General features: G+C 42.2%; 1 protein-coding gene across 1 annotated transcript in view; it reads right to left on the bottom strand.

Moving 5' to 3' along the window:
* Positions 1-524: 524 nt before the first annotated feature.
* The window catches only part of LOC139411224 (Ras protein-specific guanine nucleotide-releasing factor 2b), a 202,004-nt gene continuing 177,078 nt past the window's right edge, over positions 525-25,450 (bottom strand). The window contains exons 23-29 of the mRNA XM_071157235.1: positions 9,028-9,131; positions 8,860-8,944; positions 8,235-8,432; positions 1,873-1,952; positions 1,643-1,760; positions 1,268-1,336; positions 525-1,172 (exon numbers count right to left, since the gene is read on the bottom strand). Of these exons, the coding sequence (XP_071013336.1) occupies positions 1,080-1,172; positions 1,268-1,336; positions 1,643-1,760; positions 1,873-1,952; positions 8,235-8,432; positions 8,860-8,944; positions 9,028-9,131 (747 nt within the window). The 3' untranslated portion in view covers positions 525-1,079. The remainder of the gene's footprint in view (positions 1,173-1,267; positions 1,337-1,642; positions 1,761-1,872; positions 1,953-8,234; positions 8,433-8,859; positions 8,945-9,027; positions 9,132-25,450) is intronic.

Here is a 25,450-nt window from a genome sequence, read left to right as displayed (position 1 = left end):
GCGCCCCTGGAGCAAATTAGGGTTAAGTGTCTTGCTCAAGGGAACATCAACAGATTGTTGGCTAAGGTATTCTAACAAGCGACCTTTCAGTTACTGGCACAAAGCACTAACCGCTAGGCTACCTGCCACCCAGTTGGCTACAGTATCTGCCGCCCAGTTTCTAAATCAAAATTCATTTTGAAGCACTTAGTTTCTCATTACCACAGTCAGACTGAATCTTAAAAGGATTTTCTATTTACCAGTATCGTTACATTTAGTATGTGTAGTAGTAGTAATGTATGAGTTAATTCCGGCAGGTGTGTTTGAAACTCTACCCTCATAGATTCCGTCCGACCCTCCTAATAAAGTGATGTATGATTGGTGGATGGGGATGCATAGTGGTTGTGTAGTCTTCAGAGACCAAAGAGAGTGAAGCATGTTAACATGCAGGGGTCAGGACCAAGGCCAAATAAACACTAAAACCCCAGTTAGGATCATGCAAAGTCAAGTGATCACCATTTGGTGTGAAAGCATGGGTGCTTCAGCTCAAGGACATGGCACAGTAAAGCAGCACAGCGTAACATACACAAGTCCAGACTCTTAGAGCTATACATGCTACATTTCATCTCCTTACGATACACCTTTTAAAAATTTCAAAGACAAAAAAGTGTCTCAATGGCAACCTATTCCCTAAATAGTGCAGTCCTACATGGGGAACAGGGTGCCATTTGAGATTTTCCCAAAGATTGAACAATCTCCACCAACTCTGATATGATCTGCTGGCAGAAGAACCATGTTTCACGTCAATGATGTCACGCCCTGGGAGAGGGATGATGAGGTCACACAATGACACCTCACTTCCTGTTTACCCTTCCTCGCAGAAAACACATTCAAAAGATCACCCCATCATCGTCTAAAAACAACAAGGATTTTCTCCCTACGTTCCTTCTCAATTCTCTCTCTCTCTCTCGCTCTCTTTTTCTCTCTGTCTCTTCAATAATCCACTCTCTCTTTGTCGTTCATTATCCCAGGTATGCAGGCGTGTTGCCCACATAGAGGGACAGGGTTGCCAGGGTCCCGTTGCTCGCAGTGACTGTCCCTCAGGCCGGTAGGCGGGGCTCTATCTTAAGAGAGAGGTCATAGAGAGTGTCCTCATCCATGATCAGAGTCTTGTCCAACAGGTACTGAGTCACCTGGAGAGAGGGAAGGGGTACACACTGAAGACAAGCAAAATAGACTAGGAAAATAGCCATTGGCAATATAAAAAGTGTCTAGTAAGTAGGCGTACCTTAGGCTGGTGTTCTATCCTGTAGGGTGTCTGCTGGAACTGGCGGATCTCTCGGATGATGTGGGAGATCTAGGACACACAGCATTTTCATCACAGCTCTTCATCACATATCTCAGAACTCAATAAAATCTATAGCAGATCAATGGAAACAGCAGTGCTGCAGCTTCACTGAACCTGTTCATGCTGTATTCTATGGGATGAAAGTGATTTCACATTGGAATACAATGTGTGTCAAATAAAATAAAATGTTATTTGTCACATACATCGTAAACAACCGGGGTAGACTAACAGTGAAATTCTTACTTTACTGGCCCTTCCCAACAATGCAGAGAGAAAATACAGAGTGCATGTGTGTGTGTGTGTGTGTGTGTTTACCATCCTCATCTTGGAGAAGTTGACCAAGCCCTCCTCAGTGAAGTTAGGTGTTCCTTCCTCGATAAAGGCTAGGTCAGTCAGGTACATACCCAGGTAGGGCACACTGGGAGGGTTACAACTGGGGAAGAGAAAAGTAGGAGGGAGACAAGAAGAGAGTTAGGGACAAAATATTCTGGGTCACACCTCCCTCACTGAAAATAAAGTTTTCATCAATAAGATTTGTGTCTCACTTTTTCAGGGTTTCCCTCAGGTTTTTGAATCTCCCTTCAGACGACACAGTCTTCTGCAGCTTGTCCATCAGGGCTTTAGTCTGTCAAAACCAAACACAACCATGTTTTAATGTGTCTGGTCTGAAATCAACAAATACAAAAAAATAAAACTCTTGCACACTTGTATTCTTGATGCTTTCAACAATTGAATGGATCTTATTTAGCAACGTTTCATTCTCAAACTACTTTCATAAGGGTCTGAAATCAACCCCTCACCTCTACCCCTTTCGCTAACCCCTAAGTGTTTAGCTCCACCCAGTCTTCCCAGTGGATACTGGGGAGCTTTCCCCGTGTACCGCTATTAGATCTGAGAACAGATCTTCAACAAAGCTTTATTAGCAAAAAAATTATTAAAATGCTCTACCTTTCTCCCGAAGTGTGCACTCGTACACTTCCCTTCCTGGATTTAAAAATAATACAGTGTTGGTGAGGAATATGGTGGGAACTCCCTCCAGCCATGCTTACACCAATCCAATGCATAAAGTTGATTGACGTGCCCGTGCGTCACACAGTGATACCATTTTGAATATTGGACAGCATCCCATGTGCTTATGCTAGAGACTTACCTTATTGTAGTGTAGTCCGCCGATATAAAGCTTGCACCCATTCCATAACATGGGGCTTGTGAAAGCTGTGTTTTCTACACATGAGAGGATCCGGACATGAAAATAAATCGTCACAAACTTGTCTGTAAAATCCGAACCGTTTGCGAGTCGTCTGATATTAACCCCGTACAGGGATGCAAAAATGGCACAATGTGTATAGGGGGTAAAAAGTGCCTTGAATAAAAACGTCTTTTAAAAAAAAAAATTATCCCTGAGTTTTCTTATATCGCTCAGATATAGGACAGACATTTCAAAACCTTATTCCATATGATTTATTTTTTGACTGTCTGTTTTGTCACGTACAAATGTGTTATTCAATGTATTTATATGGGCAATAGCAGTAAAGGCCAAATTCAATGTTTTACCAAATAATTGTAAAATATTTGTTTATATAATTTAAAATCAAATGGCTAAATGATCAATTTAATGACCATTTGGAAAAACTGCAATATGTTAGTGTCACGACTGGCCTGTGAGGATCAGGTTACAAAGGATCACGGTTCTACAGAGATATTCCTCCCTCCCGCAGAGAGGGAGAGGTACAGTTGAAGTCGGAAGTTCACATACACTTTAGCCAAATGCATTTAAACTCAGTTTTTCACAATTCCTGACATTTAATTATAGTAATTTAAAAAAATCTTAGGTCAGTTAGGATCGCCACTTTATTTTAAGAATGTGAAATGTCAGAATAATAGTAGAGCGAATGATTTATTTCAGCTTTTATTTCTTTCATCACATTCCCAGTGGGTCAGAAGTTTACATACACTCAATTAGAATTTGGCCTTTAAATTGTTTTACTTAGGTCAAACGTTTCAGGTAGCCTTCACAAACTTCTCAAAATACATTGGGTGAATTTTGGCCCATTCCTCCCGACAGAGCTGGTGTAACTGAGTCAGGTTTGCAGGCCTCCTTGCTCGCACACGCTTTTTCAGTTCTGTCTACACATTTTCAATAGGATTGAGGTCAGGGCTTTGTGATGGCCACTCCAATACCTTGGCTTTGTTGTCCTTAAGCAATTTTGCCACAACTTTGGATGTATGCTTGGGGTCATTGTCCATTTGGAAGACCCATTTGCAACCAAGCTTTAACTTCCTGACTGATGTCTTGAGATGTTGCTTCCATATATGCACATAATTTCCCCCCTCATGATGCCATCAATTTTGTGAAGAGCACCAGTCCCTCCTAGAGCAAAGCACCCCCAAAACATGATGCTGCACTCCTGTCCTTCAAGGTTGGGATGGTGTTCTTTGGCTTGCAAGCCTCCCCCTTTTTCCTCGAAACATAACGATGGTCATTATGGCCAAACAGTTATATTTTTGTTTCATCAGACCAGAGGACATTTCTCAAAAAGTATTATCTTTGTCCCCATGTGCAGTTGCAAACTGTAGTCTGGCTTTTATATGGCGGTTTTGGAGCAGTGGCTTCTTCCTTGCTGAGCAGCCTTTCAGGTTGTGTCGATATAGGACTCATTTTACTGTGGATATAGATACGTTTGTACCCGTTTCTTCACAAGGTCCTTTGCTGTTGTTCTGGGTTGATTTGCACTTTTCACAGCAAAGTACGTGCATCTCTAGGAGACAGAACACATCTTCATCCTGAGCGTTATGAAGGCTGCGTGGTCCCATGGTGTTTATACTTGCATACAATTGTTTGTTCAGATGAATGTGGTACCTTCGGGTGTTTGGAAATTTCCCCCAAATGATGAACCGGACTTGTGGAGGTCTACAATTTTTTTTCTGAGATCTTGACTGATTTCTTTTAAACTTCCCATGTTGTCAAGCAAAGAGGCACTGAGTTTGAAGGTAGAGCTTGTAATACATCCACAGGTACACCTCCAATTGACTCAAATGATGTCAATTAGCCTATCAGAAGCTTCTAAATCCATGACATAATTTTCTGGAATTTTCCAAGCTGTTTAAAGGCACAGTCAACTTAGTGTATGTAAACTTCTGACCCACTGGAATTGTGATACATACAGTGCCTTGCGAAAGTATTCGGCCCCCTTGAACTTTGCGACCTTTTGCCACATTTCAGGCTTCAAACATAAAGATATAAAACTGTATTTTTTTGTGAAGAATCAACAACATGTGGGACACAATCATGAAGTGGAACGACATTTATTGGATATTTAAAACTTTTTTAACAAATCAAAAACTGAAAAATTGGGCGTGCAAAATTATTCAGCCCCTTTACTTTCAGTGCAGCAAACTCTCTCCAGAAGTTCAGTGAGGATCTCTGAATGATCCAATGTTGACCTAAATGACTAATGATGATAAATATAATCCACCTGTGTGTAATCAAGTCTCCGTATAAATGCACCTGCACTGTGATAGTCTCAGAGGTCCGTCAAAAGCGCAGAGAGCATCATGAAGAACAAGGAACACACCAGGCAGGTCCGAGATACTGTTGTGAAGAAGTTTAAAGCCGGATTTGTATACAAAAAGATTTCCCAAGCTTTAAACATCCCAAGGAGCACTGTGCAAGCGATAATATTGAAATGGAAGGAGTATCAGACCACTGCAAATCTACCAAGACCTGGCCGTCCCTCTAAACTTTCAGCTCATACAAGGAGAAGACTGATCAGAGATGCAGCCAAGAGGCCCATGATCACTCTGGATGAACTGCAGAGATCTACAGCTGAGGTGGGAGACTCTGTCCATAGGACAACAATCAGTCGTATATTGCACAAATCTGGCCTTTATGGAAGAGTGGCAAGAAGAAAGACATTTCTTAAAGATATCCATAAAAAGTGTAGTTTAAAGTTTGCCACAAGCCACCTGGGAGACACACCAAACATGTGGAAGAAGGTGCTCTGGTCAGATGAAACCAAAATTGAACTTTTTGGCAACAATGCAAAACGTTATGTTTGGCGTAAAAGCAACACAGCTGAACACACCATCCCCACTGTCAAACATGGTGGTGGCAGCATCATGGTTTGGGCCTGCTTTTCTTCAGCAGGGACAGGGAAGATGGTTAAAATTGATGGGTAGATGGATGGAGCCAAATACAGGACCATTCTGGAAGAAAACCTGATGGAGTCTGCAAAAGACCTGAGACTGGGACGGAGATTTGTCTTCCAACAAGACAATGATCCAAAACATAAAGCAAAATCTACAATGGAATGGTTCAAAAATAAACATATCCAGGTGTTAGAATGGCCAAGTCAAAGTCCAGACCTGAATCCAATCGAGAATCTGTGGAAAGAACTGAAAACTGTTGTTCACAAATGCTCTCCATCCAACCTCACTGAGCTCGAGCTGTTTTGAAAGGAGGAATGGGAAAAAATTTCAGTCTCTCAATGTGCAAAACTGATAGAGACATACCCCAAGCGACTTACAGCTGTAATCGCAGCAAAAGGTGCCGCTACAAAGTATTAACTTAAGGGGGCTGAATAATTTTGCACGCCCAATTTTTCAGTTTTTGATTTGTTAAAAAAGTTTGAAATATCCAATAAATGTCGTTCCACTTCATGATTGTGTCCCACTTGTTGTTGATTCTTCACAAAAAAATACAGTTTTATATCTTTATGTTTGAAGCCTGAAATGTGGCAAAAGGTCGCAAAGTTCAAGGGGGCCGAATACTTTCGCAAGGCACTGTATAAGTGAAATAATCTCTCTGAACAATTTTTTTTTAAATTACTTGTGTCATGCACAAAGTAGATGTCCTAACCGACTTGCCAAAACTATCGTTTGTTAACAAGAAATTTGTTAACTTTGTTAACTGACCTTAGGGCTTTCTATTTTGGTTTGGTCAGGGTGTGATTCGGGTGGGCATTCTATGTTCCTTTTTTAATGTTTTTGTATTTCTTTGTTTTGTCCGGGTATGGTTCTCAATCAGGGACAGCTGTCTATCATTGTCTCTGATTGGGAACCACAGGTAGCTTTTTCCCAAAGGGTTTTTGTGGGTAGTTCATTTCTGTTTAGTTTTTTGCACCTTTCAGGACTGTTTCGGTTATTCCCTTTGTTATTTTTTTTATAGTGTTCAGTTTTAATAAAGAAAGCATGAACACTTACCACGCTGAGCTTTGGTCCGATGATTCCTCTTCTTCAGACGACGAATACCGTTACATGGAGTGGTTGAAAAATGAGTTTTAATGACTCTAACCTAAGTGTATGTAAACTTCTGACTTCAACTGTATAGAGGGATTGATGGGGGGGGGGGGGGGGGGGGGGGTGTTATAACCACACGCCCATCGTAAATTATAAGGCAGCAGCCCAACTCCTTCCTTGTCTCTAATGTGACATACTGGAATGTGTGTGCCTTATGGAGAATCTACCTCAGAACTGTAACATGCAATAAATGGACTTCGGGACATTATATTTCATCAGCCAAAATGGTGGTAACAATGATAGATGGAATATGAAAATGAATGTCGTTTTTGTTATGTTATTATAAATTACACGACAACGTTATAATGAAAACATTGTAACTTGAACAGTTTTCATAATGTTTGCATACTGTGCATTTTGTAGAAAATATCCAGATCAAAGAGAATGTTTTTGTAACGATGATCTGTGATTTTAGTTGTCTAAACGAGATTTTAGTTTCTGTCTTCATGACATGTTCTCTGGGTTTCCTGGGGCATAGCTCGTTACAAGGCAAGGTTTGTTCTAATACCTGGAAACCCAGAGAGCACGTCATAAAGACCGAAATGCCCCTTTTAGACCCGAGGGAATAAAACATGTGAGTTAAGAATTTTACATGCAGACTAAGTTTACCACGCGCTGCAGCCGAGGTTTACGACTAGTCGTGACCCTGAAACACAACACAAGATTGACAAAAAAAATCAAGTTCATGGTGGAGTAGCGATTCTGTACTGTATCTAAGTACTGTATCTGAGAAGGTGAATTCAAGAAAGACCAACCGGTTATTCTCTTCAAATCATCGGTTATCAACACGGCCCTCCTACCCAAGCTGGGAGCGTTAACACAGCTGATTAGCCTCCTAAGAAGACTACTCTCACAGAACAAGTGCAAGGCAACAGACAACCAAGAGAAAGAACATTGTGTGGACAATCAGAGACTTACACGCAGTAACGAAGGAGACTCGGCCATCGAAAGAAAAGGGCGTCGGCCAAACCAATCCCACTAAGCAGAACTCGGTCCACAAAGAGATACCCAACGGAGACCTTCAACATGTAAATACATTCTGACCCATAAGAGTGACAGTTCGGGGCAAGGTGTTAGAGCTAACCTAAGCATAGTTTACAAATGTATCTAAGTGTGCTTTTCTCTCATGCACTTTCTCTCTTTCTCTCTCTCTTTCTTTAAATCTCCATCTTGTGTAACACGTGTCATATTGTGTTGGACCGCTAGGGACCTGTTGCCATTGTATTAGGTTCTAATCAATAGCCTAGACTGTGTGTGTGTGTGTATGTGTATCCTATGTTACCATTTAACTTGTTAGTAAATAAATAATCAATTCAATTTGTGTGGTACGGAAAGACCCGAGTTTGTGCAGATTTACGAATTATCCGACGTTCAGAATGAGACTGATGAAACGTTACCTCTTTAAACAAACGTTTCCTGTGGTGCCCCAGGTTACCGAGTTAATTAATTTAATCACGTAATTCTAAACATAGTTAATCATTCGATAAATAGCATGTCATCACATTAACAATAATACGTCATGACAGTTAGCTTAGTAGATCTAAGGGCAAGGGAGAGTGATTGAGTGCAGACCTCTGGAGAAGGGTAAAGAATTAGAACAATTTCCCACCTGTTTGCAGACTTTGGCCCATGTCTTCTTCAACCTGTAGATGGCACTGCGGTTCAGAGCTGAGGTGATCTCTAAGACTCCATTGTAGTTGTTGAGGCAGCGGCAGATGTCGGCCACAGCCACCCATTTTTCAATAGAGTTGGCCCTGGAGCCCACGTCAGTATGGGTCATGATTTGAGACGCCACCAGATTACTCATCTAGAGGAGGGTGAAAGGGGAAAAGACAGAGAGAGAGAGAGAGAAAGGGAGAGAAAGAGACAGGGGGTGGAAAGCAGAGAGGAAAAGAGGAGACACACTCACTTTAAGTATAGCCCACTGGGCACAGACGTCAGTTCAACGTCTAGTTTTGATTTACATTTGGTTCAGTTGTCAACTAACCTGAATTCAACGAGATATCAACAAAAAAATGTCACCATGTCATTGGATTTAGGTTAAAAGTTGGGGGGGAAAATACTGCCCTTACATTGATGACTTTTTGCAAGTCCAATCAGTTTTCCAAGTTGATTCAACGTCATGACATTGATTTTTGGCGTTGAAATTATGTGGAAACCAAGTTGATTCACCCAGTTTTTGCCCAGTGGGAGGCCTCCAAATAAAGTAAAGACACACACACACACAATCTCACATCATTGAAGTGCTGGCTGGTCTTCATGATGTAGGGAGTCCTCTCAGACTTATCCACCTTCATCCAGCCCTGCCCCAGGAACTCCCTGACAGAGAGACAACACATACTGATATGAGATCCTCACAAGAAATGATATCATCACTTTAGGATATGAGGTGACAGACTCACTCATAGGGGATACTCCTGAAGACGATGTGGTCCAGTAGTGTGATCTGTTCAGCCAGCTCCATGGCCGACAGAGACTCAAAACACTCTGACCTAGGACACTCCACCTGGAAGAGAACATACACACACCAGCATGAGATATACATACACACACACACATGCATCCACGCGCTGTACACATACACATACAGTGGGGCAAAAAAGTATTTAGTCAGCCACCAATTGTGCAAGTTCTCCCACTTAAAAATATGAGAGAGGTCTGTAATTTTCATCATAGGTACACTTCAACTATGACAGACAAAATTAGAAAAAAAATCCAGAAAATCACATTGTAGGATTTTTAATTAATTTATTTGCAAATTATGGTGGAAATAAAGTATTTGGTCAATAACAAAAGTTTATCTCAATACTTTGTTATATACCCTTTGTTGGCAATGACAGAGGTCAAACGTTTTCTGTAAGTCTTCACAAGGTTTTCACACACTCTTGCTGGTATTTTGGCCCATTCCTCCATGCAGATCTCCTCTAGAGCAGTGATGTTTTGGGGCTGTTGCTGGGCAACATGGACTTTCAACTCCCTCCAAAGATTTTCTATGGGGATGAGATCTTGAGACTGGCTAGGCCACTCCAGGACCTTGAAATGCTTCTTACGAAGCCACTCCTTCGTTGCCCGGGCGGTGTGTTTGGGAAAATTGTCATGCTGAAAGACCTAGCCACGTTTCATCTTCAATGCCCTTGCTGATGGAAGGAGGTTTTCACTTAAAATCTCATGATACATGGCCCCATTCATTCTTTCCTTTACACTGATCAGTCGTCCTGGTCCCTTTGCAGAAAAACAGCCCCAAAGCATGATGTTTCCACCAACCATGCTTCACAGTAGGTATGGTGTTCTTTGGATGCAACTCAGCATTCTTTGTCCTCCAAAAACGACGAGTTGAGTTTTTACAAAAAAGTTATATTTTGGTTTCATCTGACCATATGACATTCTCCCAATCTTCTTCTGGATTATCCAAATGCTCTCTAGCAAACTTCAGACGAGCCTGGACATGTACTGGCTTAAGCAGGGGGACACGTCTGGCACTGCAGGATTTGAGTCCCTGGCGGCGTAGTGTGTTACTGATGGTAGGCTTTGTTACTTTGGTCCCAGCTCTCTGCAGGTCATTCACTAGGTCCCCCCGTGTGGTTCTGGGATTTTTGCTCATCGTTCTTGTGTTCAATATGTCCACCTTTGAACATATGCAACTCCAAAAGAAGTTGAGATTATTTTAACTTTTGAATAACAAAAACGCACAATGACTAGGTCATATATGATTTCATCATTGATCATGCGTCTCAGTGTAACCATACCCTACTTTAGGAACTGTAATGTTGATGTTATAAAAAATATAAACAGCAGCAAGTCTCACAGACTGGCCTATTTATATCAGCATGTCTGAGTTCTGCTTAGTGGGATAGGTCAACTAATCTATAGATCACAGGAGGCTGGTGAGGGGAGGACAGCTCATAAAAATGAAAAATTATGGAATGGAGTGAATGGAATGGTATCAAACACATGGAAATCATGTGTTTGATTCCATTTAATCCGTTCCTGGTCATGGCTGTTTGTAGAGACACGGACCAAGGCGCAGCGAATGTTGAGTTCCACATCATTTATTAATAGTGAAACTTAACAAAAACAACAAAACAAGAAACAAACAATGAACCGTGACTACAGAGGTGCTACATACACCAACTCAAAGTACAAAAATACAATATCCCACAGCTGGGAACAAACACTACTTAAATATGATCCCCAATAGAGACAACGATTACCAGCTGCCTCTAATTGGGAATCATACAAATCACCAACATAGAAAATAAACCTAGAACCCCACATAGAAATAATAAACTAGAACACCCCAGTCACACCCTGACCTACAATACCATAGAGAAACAATGGCTCTCTATGGTCAGGGTGTGACAGTTCCAGCCATTACTATGAGCCCACCCTCCCTAATTACCACCTCCCTGTACCACCTGCCGCCTGTGGTACATATCCAACATCAGTTACCTTTCCTAAATCTTAACCATTAGCACAACCTTAGATCTGCTCTGTAACCTACACTATTAGGGTGGGTTGCACCAACATGGTTTAAATTACTCTTACATTAGACCTAATCTAGACGCTGTAAATCTAGGTTCATAATTATATTATATTTACGACTGGATTAAGGTTAAGTCCCTAAACTATACACCGAGTTGATATTCACATCATAAAATGGAATTACAAAATTCTTTACCATTGACCCCCATTGTAAAAGAACCAACTTTGACGTCGATTTTCCTTTTTACAGAAATAACAAAACATGCCTTAAAAGCTGCTGTGTTGTTCAATGTACATGTAACCAGGTAAAGAAAATCACGACCTTTGGTTCGCAATGCTCCCACATAGTGAAATAGAGCCTGTGAGAAGACCCCTGTGGCTTCAGGCTATCCGGTGCAGAAGAGTGAGAAATGTGGGGACAATGACAATACTGGGTCAGTAACGTGGGCGTTGGCACCAAGTAGGCTACAAGTAGCTATGTGAGTGGAAAATATTTATTCACAGGTAAGACATTTAACTTTGTATAGTCTGTTTGTAACTTCACTCACTACTTGTTGCTGTATAGTCTGTTTCTTTGTGTTGCTGGTCTTGGCTATCGTAATGTTCCGGTTGGTAGCAAGCAAGCACTCACTCAGGTGGCTGCTAGCAACATCATGAAAAGTGTCATGAAGGAAGCCCTACAATATTACAAAAATGACCATGGGCGCCCGCTATTGGATGGGCACGGTTGGGGGATGCTCTCTACTCGGCCATGGACCCCTTGCACCCACTAAAGGCATTAAAAAAAACATTACAAAAATGTGCTCCTGGTAACCCATTCAGATTAACAGGTGCATGGCTATCCATTTGCAGTGTCTTACAATGGGTATTTACCATCAAGAATTTGGCATGCTCTAATATACTGCAGAAATGCCCAATTGACTGGCCCGTTGAACTCGGGATGGCCGGGCAGTGATAGTGGTTCCTCTCCAATACTCGTTGGTGTTAATTTCAGCATGTCAATTTGGTGATGGTTCATCACTGTTTAAATGTATTGCAAACAGACAAAAGTCAGCCATCCAGTCAGCGTCCATCAATCAAAAAGATATTCTTCTGACTGATGTCATATACAGTGCCTTGCGAAAGTATTCGGCCCCCTTGAACTTTGCGACCTTTTGCCACATTTCAGGCTTCAAACATAAAGATATAAAACTGTATTTTTTTGTGAAGACTCAACAATAAGTGGGACACAATCATGAAGGGGAACGACATTTATTGGATATTTCAAACTTTTTTAACAAATCAAAAACTGAAAAATTGGGCGTGCAAAATTATTCAGCCCCTTTACTTTCAGTGCAGCAAACTCTCTCCAGAAGTTCAGTGAGGATCTCTGAATGATCCAATGTTGACCTAAATGACTAATTATGATAAATACAATCCACCGGTGTGTAATCAAGTCTCCGTGCACTGTGATAGTCTCAGAGGTCCGTTAAAAGCGCAGAGAGCATCATGAAGAACAAGGAACACACCAGGCAGGTCAGAGATACTGTTGTGAAGAAGTTTAAAGCCGGATTTGGATACAAAAAGATTTCCCAAGCTTTAAACATCCCAAGGAGCACTGTGCAAGCGATAATATTGAAATGGAAGGAGTATCAGACCACTGCAAATCTACCAAGACCTGGCCGTCCCTCTAAACTTTCAGCTCATACAAGGAGAAGACTGATCAGAGATGCAGCCAAGAGGCCCATGATCACTCTGGATGAACTGCAGAGATCTACAGCTGAGGTGGGAGACTCTGTCCATAGGACAACAATCAGTCGTATATTGCACAAATCTGGCCTTTATGGAAGAGTGGCAAGAAGAAAGCCATTTCTTAAAGATATCCATAAAAAGTGTCGTTTAAAGTTTGCCACAAGCCACCTGGGAGACACACCAAACATGTGGAAGAAGGTGCTCTGGTCAGATGAAACCAAAATTGAACTTTTTGGCAACAATGCAAAACGTTATGTTTGGCGTAAAAGCAACACAGCTCATCAACCTGAACACTGTCAAACATGGTGGTGGCAGCATCATGGTTTGGGCCTGCTTTTCTTCAGCAGGGACAGGGAAGATTGTTAAAATTGATGGGAAGATGGATGGAGCCAAATACAGGACCATTCTGGAAGAAAACCTGATGGAGTCTGCAAAAGACCTGAGACTGGGACGGAGATTTGTCTTCCAACAAAACAATGATCCAAAACATAAAGCAAAATCTACAATGGAATGGTTCAAAAATAAACATATCCAGGTGTTAGAAAGGCCAAGTCAAAGTCCAGACCTGAATCCAATCGAGAATCTGTGGAAAGAACTGAAAACTGCTGTTCACAAATGCTCTCCATCCAACCTCACTGAGCTCGAGCTGTTTTGCAAGGAGGAATGGGAAAAAATGTCAGTCTCTCGATGTGCAAAACTGATAGAGACATACCCCAAGCGACTTACAGCTGTAATCGCAGCAAAAGGTGGCACTACAAAGTATTAACTTAAGGGGGCTGAATAATTTTGCACGCCCAATTTTTCAGTTTTTGATTTGTTAAAAAAGTTTGAAATATCCAATAAATGTCGTTCCACTTCATGATTGTGTCCCACTTGTTGTTGATTCTTCACAAAAAAATACAGTTTTATATCTTTATGTTTGAAGCCTGAAATGTGGCAAAAGGTCGCAAAGTTCAAGGGGGCCGAATACTTTCGCAAGGCACTGTAGATTCTGACAACCAGCTGTTCATATACCACATTGTCACAGAGGACGATAACGGATCTCCTCCTGCAGATGATTCCCCCACCGTTGACATGCCGTCACCACCTGATGAAGACCTGTACGATATCGCCGAACCATATGCACAGGTACTACAGCTACTGTCGGAAGCTGACGCACTTGTCAATCACACTGAACAACATCAGTTGCGGGAATTGTTTAACACACACAGGTCAACAGACTCACTAGATTGAGGTGTTATGGGTATTCATGTGGTGCGTATTCCTACGCCCCCCGGAGCAGCTCCTACGTTTGTGTGACGATACAAAATTCTGATTGCGGGGAACGCAGCGGTACAAGAGACTTTCAACTCCCTATTAGCTAAACAGATAATCAGGGAATGTAACAGTAAGTACAGCGCTCTCGTGTGGCCCGTTTTGAAAGCAACGGGTAACTGTCGCCATTGACTATAGACAACTCAACAAGCTGGTTTCATAGTCTAGTCGGCCATGACAGTTGACCGTCGTGACCAACACGTTGGCTTTCTCTTTCTCGAACAAGCTCTTCACGTTCAATCGTTGCCCGTTCGGGTATGCAAACTCCCCTTCAGAGTTCAACATCTTCGTGCACAAGGCAATGCCAGATGCAGCCTCCATGGGGACGATAATCTATGTGGACGACGTTCTCATGAGAAGGGAGACGTTGTTACATCACCTCAACGAGATGGACCACATTCTCACCCAACTCGGGGCAGCTGGGGCGAAGTTGGCAAATATGAAAGGACAATGGTGCAGGACCAAGGTAAACTACATTGGACTTCTGGTGGGTGCTGAGGGCATCCTGCCACAGTCTACTAACAGAATCCAAGCAGTCCACAACATCAAAATACCTACAAACCTTCATGAGGTGCGCAGTTTCTTGGGAGTATGTAATTACGCCCGTCAATTAATCAAAAACTACGCTGACTTGTCAACGCCTTTGACCCATCTTCTTCAGAAAGAAGTGCCATCATTTGGGATGGCACTCACGACAAATCTGTGACTTCTTTGAAAAACCTGCTTTGCGAGGCACCCTGCCTGGTATACCCCAAACAAAGACAAGACGTTATTTTTGGAAGTTGGTTTCTCCAAGCAATGCCTTAGTGCTGGGTTGTACCAAGACAAACGTGTGGTTGCTGACGCGAGCAAAACACTCAACCCTGCTGAACTCAAGTACTCAGACTGTGAAAAAGCGCTGGTGTCGACAGTCTGGGCGGTCAAACACTTCACCAGTTCTGTCGGCGGACAAACGGTGATCATGGAAACATGTCACCAGCCTGTGACTTCTCTGAAAAGCCAACAAATCCATGAGCGTGCTGTACACAACAGCAGAATAGCGGCTTGGCTGATGACACTGCAGAGCCATGATGTAGTAGTCAACTACGCAAAAGCTTTGGCTTTCCACCATAATTTGCAAATAAATTCATTAAAAATCCTGTAATGTGATTTTCTGGATTTTTTTTCTTCTCATTTTGTCTGTCATAGTTGAAGTGTACCTATGATGAAAATTACAGGCCTCTCTCATCTTTTTAAGTGGGAGAACTTGCACAATTGGTGGCTGACTAAATACTTTTTTGCCCCACTGTACATTGTGTCTGCCAACTACACTAGGATAATGTACATTTGATGAAGCATTATGACGACTCATTGTCATAATGGTAGGGATTAACTGAGCTGGTTTTGGGTCATTGATAAGTTATTGTTTCAACGCAGCATCAAAATGAGTGGACAGATTCCAGGACCCAAGATGACTTGGATGTACTTCGCCATTCCTGTAGAGTATCTTCTGCTTCCAGAAGATGTCAAAGTTATCTATAAAACTCCAGCAGAGCTACAGTAATATTTCCGCCAGATGTGTAATGCCAGTAGCCTGCTGAATCTTTCACACCCGCGGCCCAACAATGGTACTGGACCTGCAATTATAGGCGGTTTTAATGCTAAAATCAATTCTTTAAAATCCATTTTCAGATGTTCTGAGCTAGCCCTCCTGATGTAATTTGATCCCACATGGACTATGACAGTGTCAGCTCCCGGCATCTGTTGTAGAACAGTCATAAGCAGCCTTGTGATGTCCTGTACTCTTACTCCTGGGTAGCACATGGTTTTTGCCTTGGGAAACAAGACGTTTCTCACCATAGAGCTGCTTATGATGACAGCTGGCGATGTTAAATGGGCCAGTCCTCAGGCAGCCTCATGGTCTGATGAGGGTGAGAGCTGCGAGGATCTGAACCCGAAGTAGAAGCCACCGGAGAGGGAGACAGAACAGAAGGCGAAGATGCAGGTACCTCCGGATCCGATCTTGAATGGGAAGCCCCCAAAAAAGAAGGTGCTGGTAACTCTGGAACCTTTGAAATCACATACCAGAAACACAAAGCCGTTTCTAGTCTGTGTCAAGTCCAAGCTCAACATCTCCAAGGAGACCACCATTGCCAGAGGACGCTTTCCTCGACTTCCACGGCGAGGGACGTATCGCCATGGCTGATTGATTGATTAACAGCTCTGTTCTCCAGGGAAGGAGGAGACCCCTTCATTTATGGAACCTGCTGAGCACCGGCCAGTTGGCTGTGGAGAGCCAACACGGCGGCGACACTTCCACCAGACCAGAGCGGCGTCCAGCTACTGGGGTGGATGAAAAATAAAAAGTAGTTGGGTGTGAATTCCCCAGTAGCTTGTGTCATTTTGCTTTTGAAAGTCAGCGCAGTCCACATTGTCCCGGAACAAAGCAAAGTTAACACAGCTCCTGCAGCGCTGGAAACGTTCAATAGCGATCTCCATTTGAGACCGCCGAGCCAGCTAGGCTAGCTGGGCTAACGTGTGTCTCCCCCTCTGCGGAATCTGGAGGGATCCCGGGACAGACAGCAGCAACTAAGCCCAACAGAGCCAACATAAAATGAAAATATATAAAAACACTGTCAGCTTTACAAAAACAATAAACCGAGGTCTCTCTTGATTTGAGTTCAGCTTTCGGCATTCAACAGCATTCAACAACAAATAGTACCAATCAAAAGTATGGACACATCTAGTCATTCAAGGTTTTTTTTGGAGTTGGACCGCAGAGTGAAGGAAAAGCAGCCAACAAGTGCTCAGCATATGTGGGAACTCCTTCAAGACTGTTGGAATAGCATTCCTCATGAAGCTGGTTGAGAGAATACCAAGAGGGTGCAAAGTTGTCATCAAGGCAAAGGGTGCCTACTTTGAAGAATCTAAAATCTAAAATACATTTTGATTTGTTTACCACTTTTTTGGTATCTACGTGATTCGATATGTGTTATTTCGTAGTGCTGTCTTCACTATTATTCTACAATGTAGAAAACAGTAAAAAATTAAGAAAAAGCCTTGAATGAGTAGGTGTGTCCAAACTTTTGATTGGTACTGTAACTGAACAATATGTGAGTTAAGCTATTCTCTGCTCCAGATGCACAATTTAAAGGGCTGCATTGCAAATACCCATAAGGCTAATGCCATCATACTGTAGGCCAGTTGTTCCCAACTCTGGTCCTAGAGCCCCCCTAATTTACCCAGTTTATTGTAGCACTGGACAAACACACCTGATTCAACTTGTCAACTTGATGATTTGAATCAGGTATGTTTGTCCGGGGCTACAACAAAAATGTGTGCTCAAGGGGGTACTCAAGGACTGGAGTTGGGAACCACTGCTGTAGGTCTATGGATGCATTGGTGCTGCATGCCATTATCAGCTACAAAATGGGTTTACAAGGCTGATATCCCAAAAATTGTGACAATCAAATAAAACGAATTGGAGGGCTTATGACTGAACAAAAAGGTAATGTTCATTTGAGAAAACAAAGAAACAGACAAATAAGAGACAGATTCACTTCCCCTCTTTATTGCAGGATTGTGATCTGTGATTTATCAACAGCAACACTAGTTCATCTTGAATAATAGTTAAGTTAAGTGTTTAAACTTGTTAACTTCAACGAATCAACAGTATATCACATCATTTCAAAGTGTATAAGTAACTCATATGTCAAGACATTTTAGGAACAAGTAGGCTATTATTACTTAAACATAATTTCAGGTTAACAAAAAAAGTAAACACCATAGGTTATGATTTGATTTATTAAGATCCCCATTAGCAGACGTCAATGATGACAGCTAGTCTTACTGGGGTCCAACATATATCAAAAAATACATTACAGACAAAAGACGTGTGTATGCATCTATCAGTTACACATACACGTCAGTCAGTGGACGCTCCTCAGAGGAGGAAGGGGAGAACCATCCTCCTCAGTGAATTTCATACAAATAAAAATGGTAAAACATTTAAAAAGTTATTATTTTTAGATAAAACTATACAAAATATAAAATAATATAAAATACGTCACCAAATAATTGATTAAAATACACTATTTTGCAAAGGTCTACAGTAGCCTCAACAGCACTCTGTAGGGGGGCACCATGGTGTAGCCAGAGAACCGCTGGCTTCCGTTCTCCTCTGGGTACATTGACTTCAATGCAAAACCTAGGAGGCTCATGGTTCTCACCCTCTTCCATAGACTTACACAGTAATTATAAAAAAATTCCAGAGGACATCATTCAACCTATCAGAGCTCTTGCAGCATGAACTTACATGTTTTCCACCCAATCAAAGGATCAGATAATAAATCTAGTCACGCCCTGATCTGTTTCACCTGTTCTTGTGATTGTCTCCTCCTCCAGGTGTCACTTATTTTCCCCAGTGTATTTATCCCGGTGTTTCCTGTCTCTCTGTGCCAGTTCGTCTTGTATGTTTTCAAGTCAACCAGCGTGTTTTCCCGTGCTCCTTTTTTCTATTCTCTTTTTCTAGTCTGCCCGGTTTTGACCCTTGCCTGTTTTTTCTGGACTCCGTACCCGCCTGCCTGACCCTTCTGCCTGCCCTGACATCGAGCCTGTCTGCCACTCTTTACTTCTTGGACTCAGAATCTGGTTTTGACCTTTTGCCTGTCCACGACCATTCTCCTGCCTACTCATTTGGATTATAAATAAACTACAAAGACTCTAACCATCTGCCTCCTGTGTCTGCATCTGGGTCTCGCCTTGTGCCCTTATATCTAGTACTGAAAGCATAAGCTAAAGCTAGATAGTACTGCCATGCATAAAATGTGGTGAGTAGTTGACTCAAAGAAAGAGAAAGACAATAGTTTAACAATTTTAAACAAATACATTTCTACCAAAATGAAGGAGAAGCAAGACAGAAATAGAGTGTATTTTTTTTCTCACTTTCAGTTTCCCTTACTAAAATACCCTGCTCAAACAGACGGATGATATGTTAGCTAGATGGCTTTGATGGCGCTGACAGAAGCAAAAAGCTTGCAGTATTTTTTATTTTTTTGTATGTTATTTATGACATTATTAGTCTAGCAAGATTGTTATGTTATTACATACAGCCGGAAATAACTTTTGAATATTAGAGCGGCAGTAACTTACCAGCATTACGACCAGGAATATGACTTTCCCGAATTGGATCCTTTGTTTGTACCCCCCAGGGCAATTTTACTTTTCCCAGACGCTGCTCCAAGACGATGCCGGCAGAGAAGAGGTATTCGGAGCAGACTTCTAGTCCAACTCAGGAGGTCCACCACATCCACCACACCATCCACCACATCCAAGTACATTACTCTGTAATATTCAGTCTCTGGACAATAAAGTAGATGAGCTCAGAGCAAGGATCTCCTTCCAGAGAGACATCAGGGACTGTAACATACTCTGTTTCACGGAATCGTGGCTCTCTCCAGATATACTGTCTCCGTACAGCCAGCTGAGTTCTCAGTACATTGCGCAGGCAGGAATAAAGAACTCTCCGGGAAGAAGAAAGGTGGGGGTGTATGCTTCATGATTTACTACTCATGGTGTGATTGTGATAACGTTCACCCGACCTAGAAAACCTCACAATCAAATGCCGACCGTATTACCTCTCAAGAGAATTCTCTTCGGTTATAGTCACAGCCGTGTATATTCCCCCTCAAGCCGATACCACAATGGCCCTCAAGGAACTACACTGGACTTTATGCAAACTGGAAACCACATATCCTGAGGCCGCATTTATTGTAGCTGGGGATTTTAGCAAAGCAAATGAGGAAAACGCTACCAAAGTTCTATCAACACATTGACTGTAGTATTCAAGTTAATAAAACACTCGACCACTGCTACTCCAACATGACTCCATTCTGCTTATCCCTTCCTATGCGCAGGAACTCAAACAGGAAGTACCCCTGCTAAGGTCTATTTAACGCTGGTCTGACCAATCGGAATCCATGCTTCAAGATTGTTTTGATCACGCTGACTGAGAAATGTTCCAGGTAGCCTCAAACACTGAGAAAGTGATTGTGTTCATCAGGAAAGTTATAGTGGATGTTGTTCCCACTGGGACTATTAAAACCTACCCAAATCAGAAACTGTGGATAGATGGCAGCATTCGTGCAAAACTGAAAAAGTGAACCACCGCATGTAACCATGGCAAGGTGACTGGGAATATGGTTGAATACAAACAGTGTAGTTATTCCCTCCGTAAGGCAATCAAACAGGCAAAACGTCCGTACAGAGAAAAAGTGGAGTCGCAATTCAAAAGCTCAGACACGAGACGATTGTCTACAGACAATCACGGATTACAATGGGAAAACCTGCCACACCGTGGACACCGACGTCATGGTCCTGGACAAGCTAAACACCTTCTTTGCCCACTTTGAGGATAACACAGTGCCACCGATGCGGCCAACTCCTATGGACTGCGGGCTTTCGTTCTCAGTGTCCGACATGGGTAATGCATTTAAAGCGTGTTAACCCTCACAAGGCTGCCGGCCCAGACGGCATCCCTAGCTGCGTCCTCAGAGGATGCTCCGACCAGCTGACTGGAGTGTTTAAGGACATATTCAATCTCTCCCTATCCTAGTCTGCAGAGAGAGCATGCTCCTATCCACATCGATGGGACCGCAGTGGAGAAGTTGAAAAGCTTCAAGTTCCATGGCGTACACATCACCGACGATGTGAAAGGGTCCATCCACACAGACATTGTGGTGAAGAAGGCGCAACGGCATCTCTCAGGGGGCTGAAGAAATTTGGCTTGGCCCCTAAGACCCTTACAAACTTTTACAGATGCAGAATTGAGCGCATCCTGTCGGGCTGTATCGACACCTGCTACGGCGACTGCACTGCCCGCAACTGCAGGACTCTCCAGAGTGTTATGCGGTCTGCCCAACGCATCACCGGGGGCACACTGCCTGCCCTCCAGGACACCTACAGCACCCGATGTCACAGGAAGGCCCAAAAGATCAACTAGGACATCAACCAACCGAGCCACGACCTGTTCACCCCGCTACCATCCAGAAGGGGCGGTCAGTATAGGTGCATCAAGGCCATCAGACTATAAAATAGCCATTGATAGCCGGCTCCCACCAGATTACTCAACCTTGCACCTTAGAGGCTGCTGCATAGACATGGAATCATTATCATTTTAATAATGGAAAACTAGTCGCTTTAATAATGTTTACATACTGCTTTACTCATCTCGTATGTATATACTGTATTCTATTCTCCTGTATTTTAGTCAATGCCACTCCGACATTCCTCGTCCTAATACTAATATATTTCTAATTCCATTCTTTAACTTTAGATTTGTGTGTATTGTTGTGAATTGTTGGATATTACTGAGCTGTTGGAGCTAGGAACACAAGCATTTCGCTACACCCGCAATAACATCTGCTAAATATGTGTATGTGACCAATAAAATTTGATTTGATTTGACTATCCAACACAACACTGGAACTCTTCCAAGTCAAGGTAAGCTTTCGGTTTTACTAATTTATTGCCATCAGGGCCCGCCGGTGTAACTGCTTACTGTAATGTGTAATTGCACACTGTAATGTTACTGCATGATTGTAGAGGGTTTACTAACGCGTTAGTTCTATTAGCTATGCTGACTATGACAGTACTTTAGCTAATATGGTGACACCGATGTAGGCTGTGTGTAGGGGTTTGGCTTAGAACGTTTTTTTTTTGCCTGGTCACGCTGATGCGTTGTGCATTGAAGTTCACAAGCGAAGGGAAGAGGTGAGAGTGTTTACGCGTGATCAGGTGTGCATTCATTCCGCTGATTCAGGATAGCTTCAAATAGTCCTCGTTGAGGAATATATCCATTCCTCTCGAGTTCTTGGCTCTTTCCTGAACCTCAGGAACTTGACCACTATCTTGACCATCTGACCACTGTAAGCCTGGGCCTATCACATGGGTTGGTGGTGGGTTTTCCAGTCCTGTGGGCGTGCTCCACCTCAATCTTCCTGTGGTCCATCTTGAGTTTTTCCGAGATAATTTCCCACCATCCAGGTCTCATGTGGAGATTCTGCAATTCTGTCCACAACCATGTTGTTCCACCTTGATTGTCCTTTGAGATAATCTGATTTCTCACTGTTATCATGGATTCACATACAGAACTGAGGTCCTCTCTCAATAACTTACAGATTGCTGTCATCTTGACATTCTCCTGTTTAAACTGAATCGAGCTGACCCTGGGAGAACTGCAAACTGTTCTTCAGGTCCTGGACCACTCTGGTCAGGTCGTCCATTATTTTATAAGCTGACTCCACCAGTTTTTGGACAAAACACTTGAAGCTATTTCGTGTCGTTGTAACAACTGTTTGTAAAACTATTTTTGTTCGCTTAAAATATCCTTCACAGGTGATAGAGAGACACCACTGTCCTCAACGGTACTCCCACTGGCTTTGGTCTTTGTCATGGTAACAACATACACGCTGTTACTCCTCGCAGATCCAGACAGGGCAGGTCGCAGGGAAGATTGATAACAACAAACAGTAGGGTTCAAGACAGCCACAAGCTTAGAACAATCCACTCCACTGATCCCTGACCTACGGGGGGTCCAGACATCTGTTCCAGCTCAGCAATAGCACACTTGATTATTAACCTCAGGGGGCACTATTTTCACCTCTGGATGAAAAGCGTGCCCAAAGTAAACTGCCTGCTACTCAGGCCCAGAACCTAGGATATGCATATCATTTGGATAGAAAACACTCTAAAGTTTCCAAAACGGTTAAAATAATGTCTGTATAACAGAACTGATATGGCAGACGAAAACATGAGAAAAATCCATCCAGGAAGTGGGATTTGTTTATGTTTGTAGTTTTATATTGAATGCCTATACAGTATCCCATGACTTAATACTAAAATGGCACTTCCCATGGTTTCCACTAGATGTCAACAGCCTTTAGAAATTGTTTCAGGCCTGTATTCTGAAAAATGAGGGAGTAAGACCACTGAGTGAGTGGACCCTGGGAAGTCCCCAGACCTGTTTGCTGCGCACGACCGAGAGCACACCTTTCTTGTTTTTCTTTTATATTGACGAAGCTATTGTCGGGTTGAAATATTATTGATTATTATGACTAAAAACAACCTGAGGATTGATTATAAACATCGTTTGACATGTTTCTATGAACTTTACTGATACTATTTGGATTTTTCATCTGCCTGTTGTGACTGCCTTTGGGCCATTGGATTGCTGAACAAAACGCGCCAACAAAACTGAGGTTTTTGGATATAAAGAGGGACTTTATCAAACAAAACAAACATTTATTGTGAAACTGGGAGTCTTGTGAGTGCAACCATATGAAGATCATCAAAAGTAAGTGATTAATTTTATCGCTATTTCTGACTTTTGTAACTCCAATACTTGGCTGGTAACTGTTTGTAATATTTTGTGTGCTGGGCGCTGTCGTCAGATAATCACATGTTATGGTTTCGCCATTAAGCCTTTTTGAAATCTGACACCGCGGTTGAATTAATAAGAAGTTAATCTTTAAGCCGATGTATAACACTTGTATGTTTTATGAATTTTTATTATGAGTATTTCTATTTTTGAATTTGGCGCTCTGCAATTTCAACGGATGTTGGCCAGGTGGGATGGTAGCGTCCCACATACCCATAACAAGATAACTAATTAGGTTTTATACATTGAATCAGGTGTGTTAGTGCTGGGCTGGAACAGACGCATGCACACCCAGCAGGGTTGGCCTGTTCCATTTCTAATAGGTTTATAAACTCAGCAAAAAAATAAACATATTTTTTTCAGGACTCTGTCGTTCAAAGATAATGAGTAAAAATCCAAATAACTTCACAGATCTTCATTGTAAAGGGTTTAAACACTGTTTCCCATGCTTGTTCAATGAACCATAAACAATTAATGAACATGCACCTGTGGAACAGTCGTTAAGACACTAACAGCTTACAGAAGGTAGGCAATTAATGTTGCGTCGAGCAATCCCGTATCCGGGAGCGTAATTATAGCCTCAAGCTCATTACCATAACGCAACGTTAACTATTCATGAAAATCGCAAATGAAATTAAATAAATATATTGGCTCACAAGCTTAGCCTTTTGTTAACAACACTGTCATCTCAGATTTTCAAAAAATGCTTTTCAACCATAGCTACACAAGCATTTGTGTAAGAGTATTGATAGCTAGCATAGCATTAAGCCTAGCATTCAGCAGGCAACATTTTCACAAAAACAAGAAAAGCATTCAAATAAAATAATTTACCTTTGAAGAACTTCAGATGTTTTCAATGAGACTCTCAGTTAGATAGCAAATGTTCAGTTTTTCCAAAAATATTATTTGTGTAGGAGAAATGGCTCCGTTTTGTTCATCACGTTTGGATAAGAAAAAAAAACGAAAATTCAGTCATTACAACTTTTTTTCCAAATTAACTCCATAATATCGACAGAAACATGGCAAACGTTGTTTAGAATCAATCCTCAAGGTGTTTTTCACATATCTATTCGATGATAAGTCATTCGTGGCAGTTTGGTTCCTCCTCTGAAGCAAATGGTAAAATAGACGCAGCTGGAGATTATGCAATAATTGCAACGGAGGACACCAGACGGAGCACCTGGTAAATGTAGTCTCTTATGGTCAATCTTCCAATGATATGCCTACAAATACGTCACAAGGCTGCAGACACCTTGGGGAAACGACAGAAAGTGTAGGCTCATTCCTTGCGCATTCATAGCCATATAAGGAGACATTGGAACAAAGCGCATTCAAAATCTGGGGCATTTCCTGTTTGAAATTTCATCTTGGTTTTGCCTGTAGCATCAGTTCTGTGGCACTCACAGATAATATCTTTGCAGATTTGGAAACGTCAGGGGGGTTTCTTTCCAAAGCTGTCAATTATATGCATAGTCGAGCATCTTTTCGTGACAAAATATCCTGTTTAAAACGGGAACGTTTTTTCATCCAAAAATTAAAAGAGCGCCCCCTATATCGAAGAAGTTAAGGTCACAGTTATGAAAACTTAGGACACTAAAGAGGCCTTTCTACTGACTCTCAGGGTTCCTGCTCATCTGCGTGAACATGCCTTAGGCATGCTGCAAGGAGGCATGTGGACTGCAGATGTGGCCAGGGCAATAAATTGCAATGTCCGTACTGTGAGACGCCTAAGACAGCGCTACAGGGAGACAGGACGGACAGCTGATCGTCCTTGCAGTGGCAGACCACGTGTAATAACACCTACACAGGATCAGTACATCCGAACATCACACCTGTGGGACAGGTACAGGATGGAAACAACAACTGCCCGAGTTACACCAGGA

Source organism: Oncorhynchus clarkii, chromosome 6 (assembly GCF_045791955.1).
Source record: "Oncorhynchus clarkii lewisi isolate Uvic-CL-2024 chromosome 6, UVic_Ocla_1.0, whole genome shotgun sequence".
Lineage (NCBI taxonomy): Eukaryota > Metazoa > Chordata > Actinopteri > Salmoniformes > Salmonidae > Oncorhynchus > Oncorhynchus clarkii.
The sequence above is the reverse complement of the archived record's forward strand: the minus strand, read 5'-3'. Positions and strand labels throughout refer to the sequence as shown.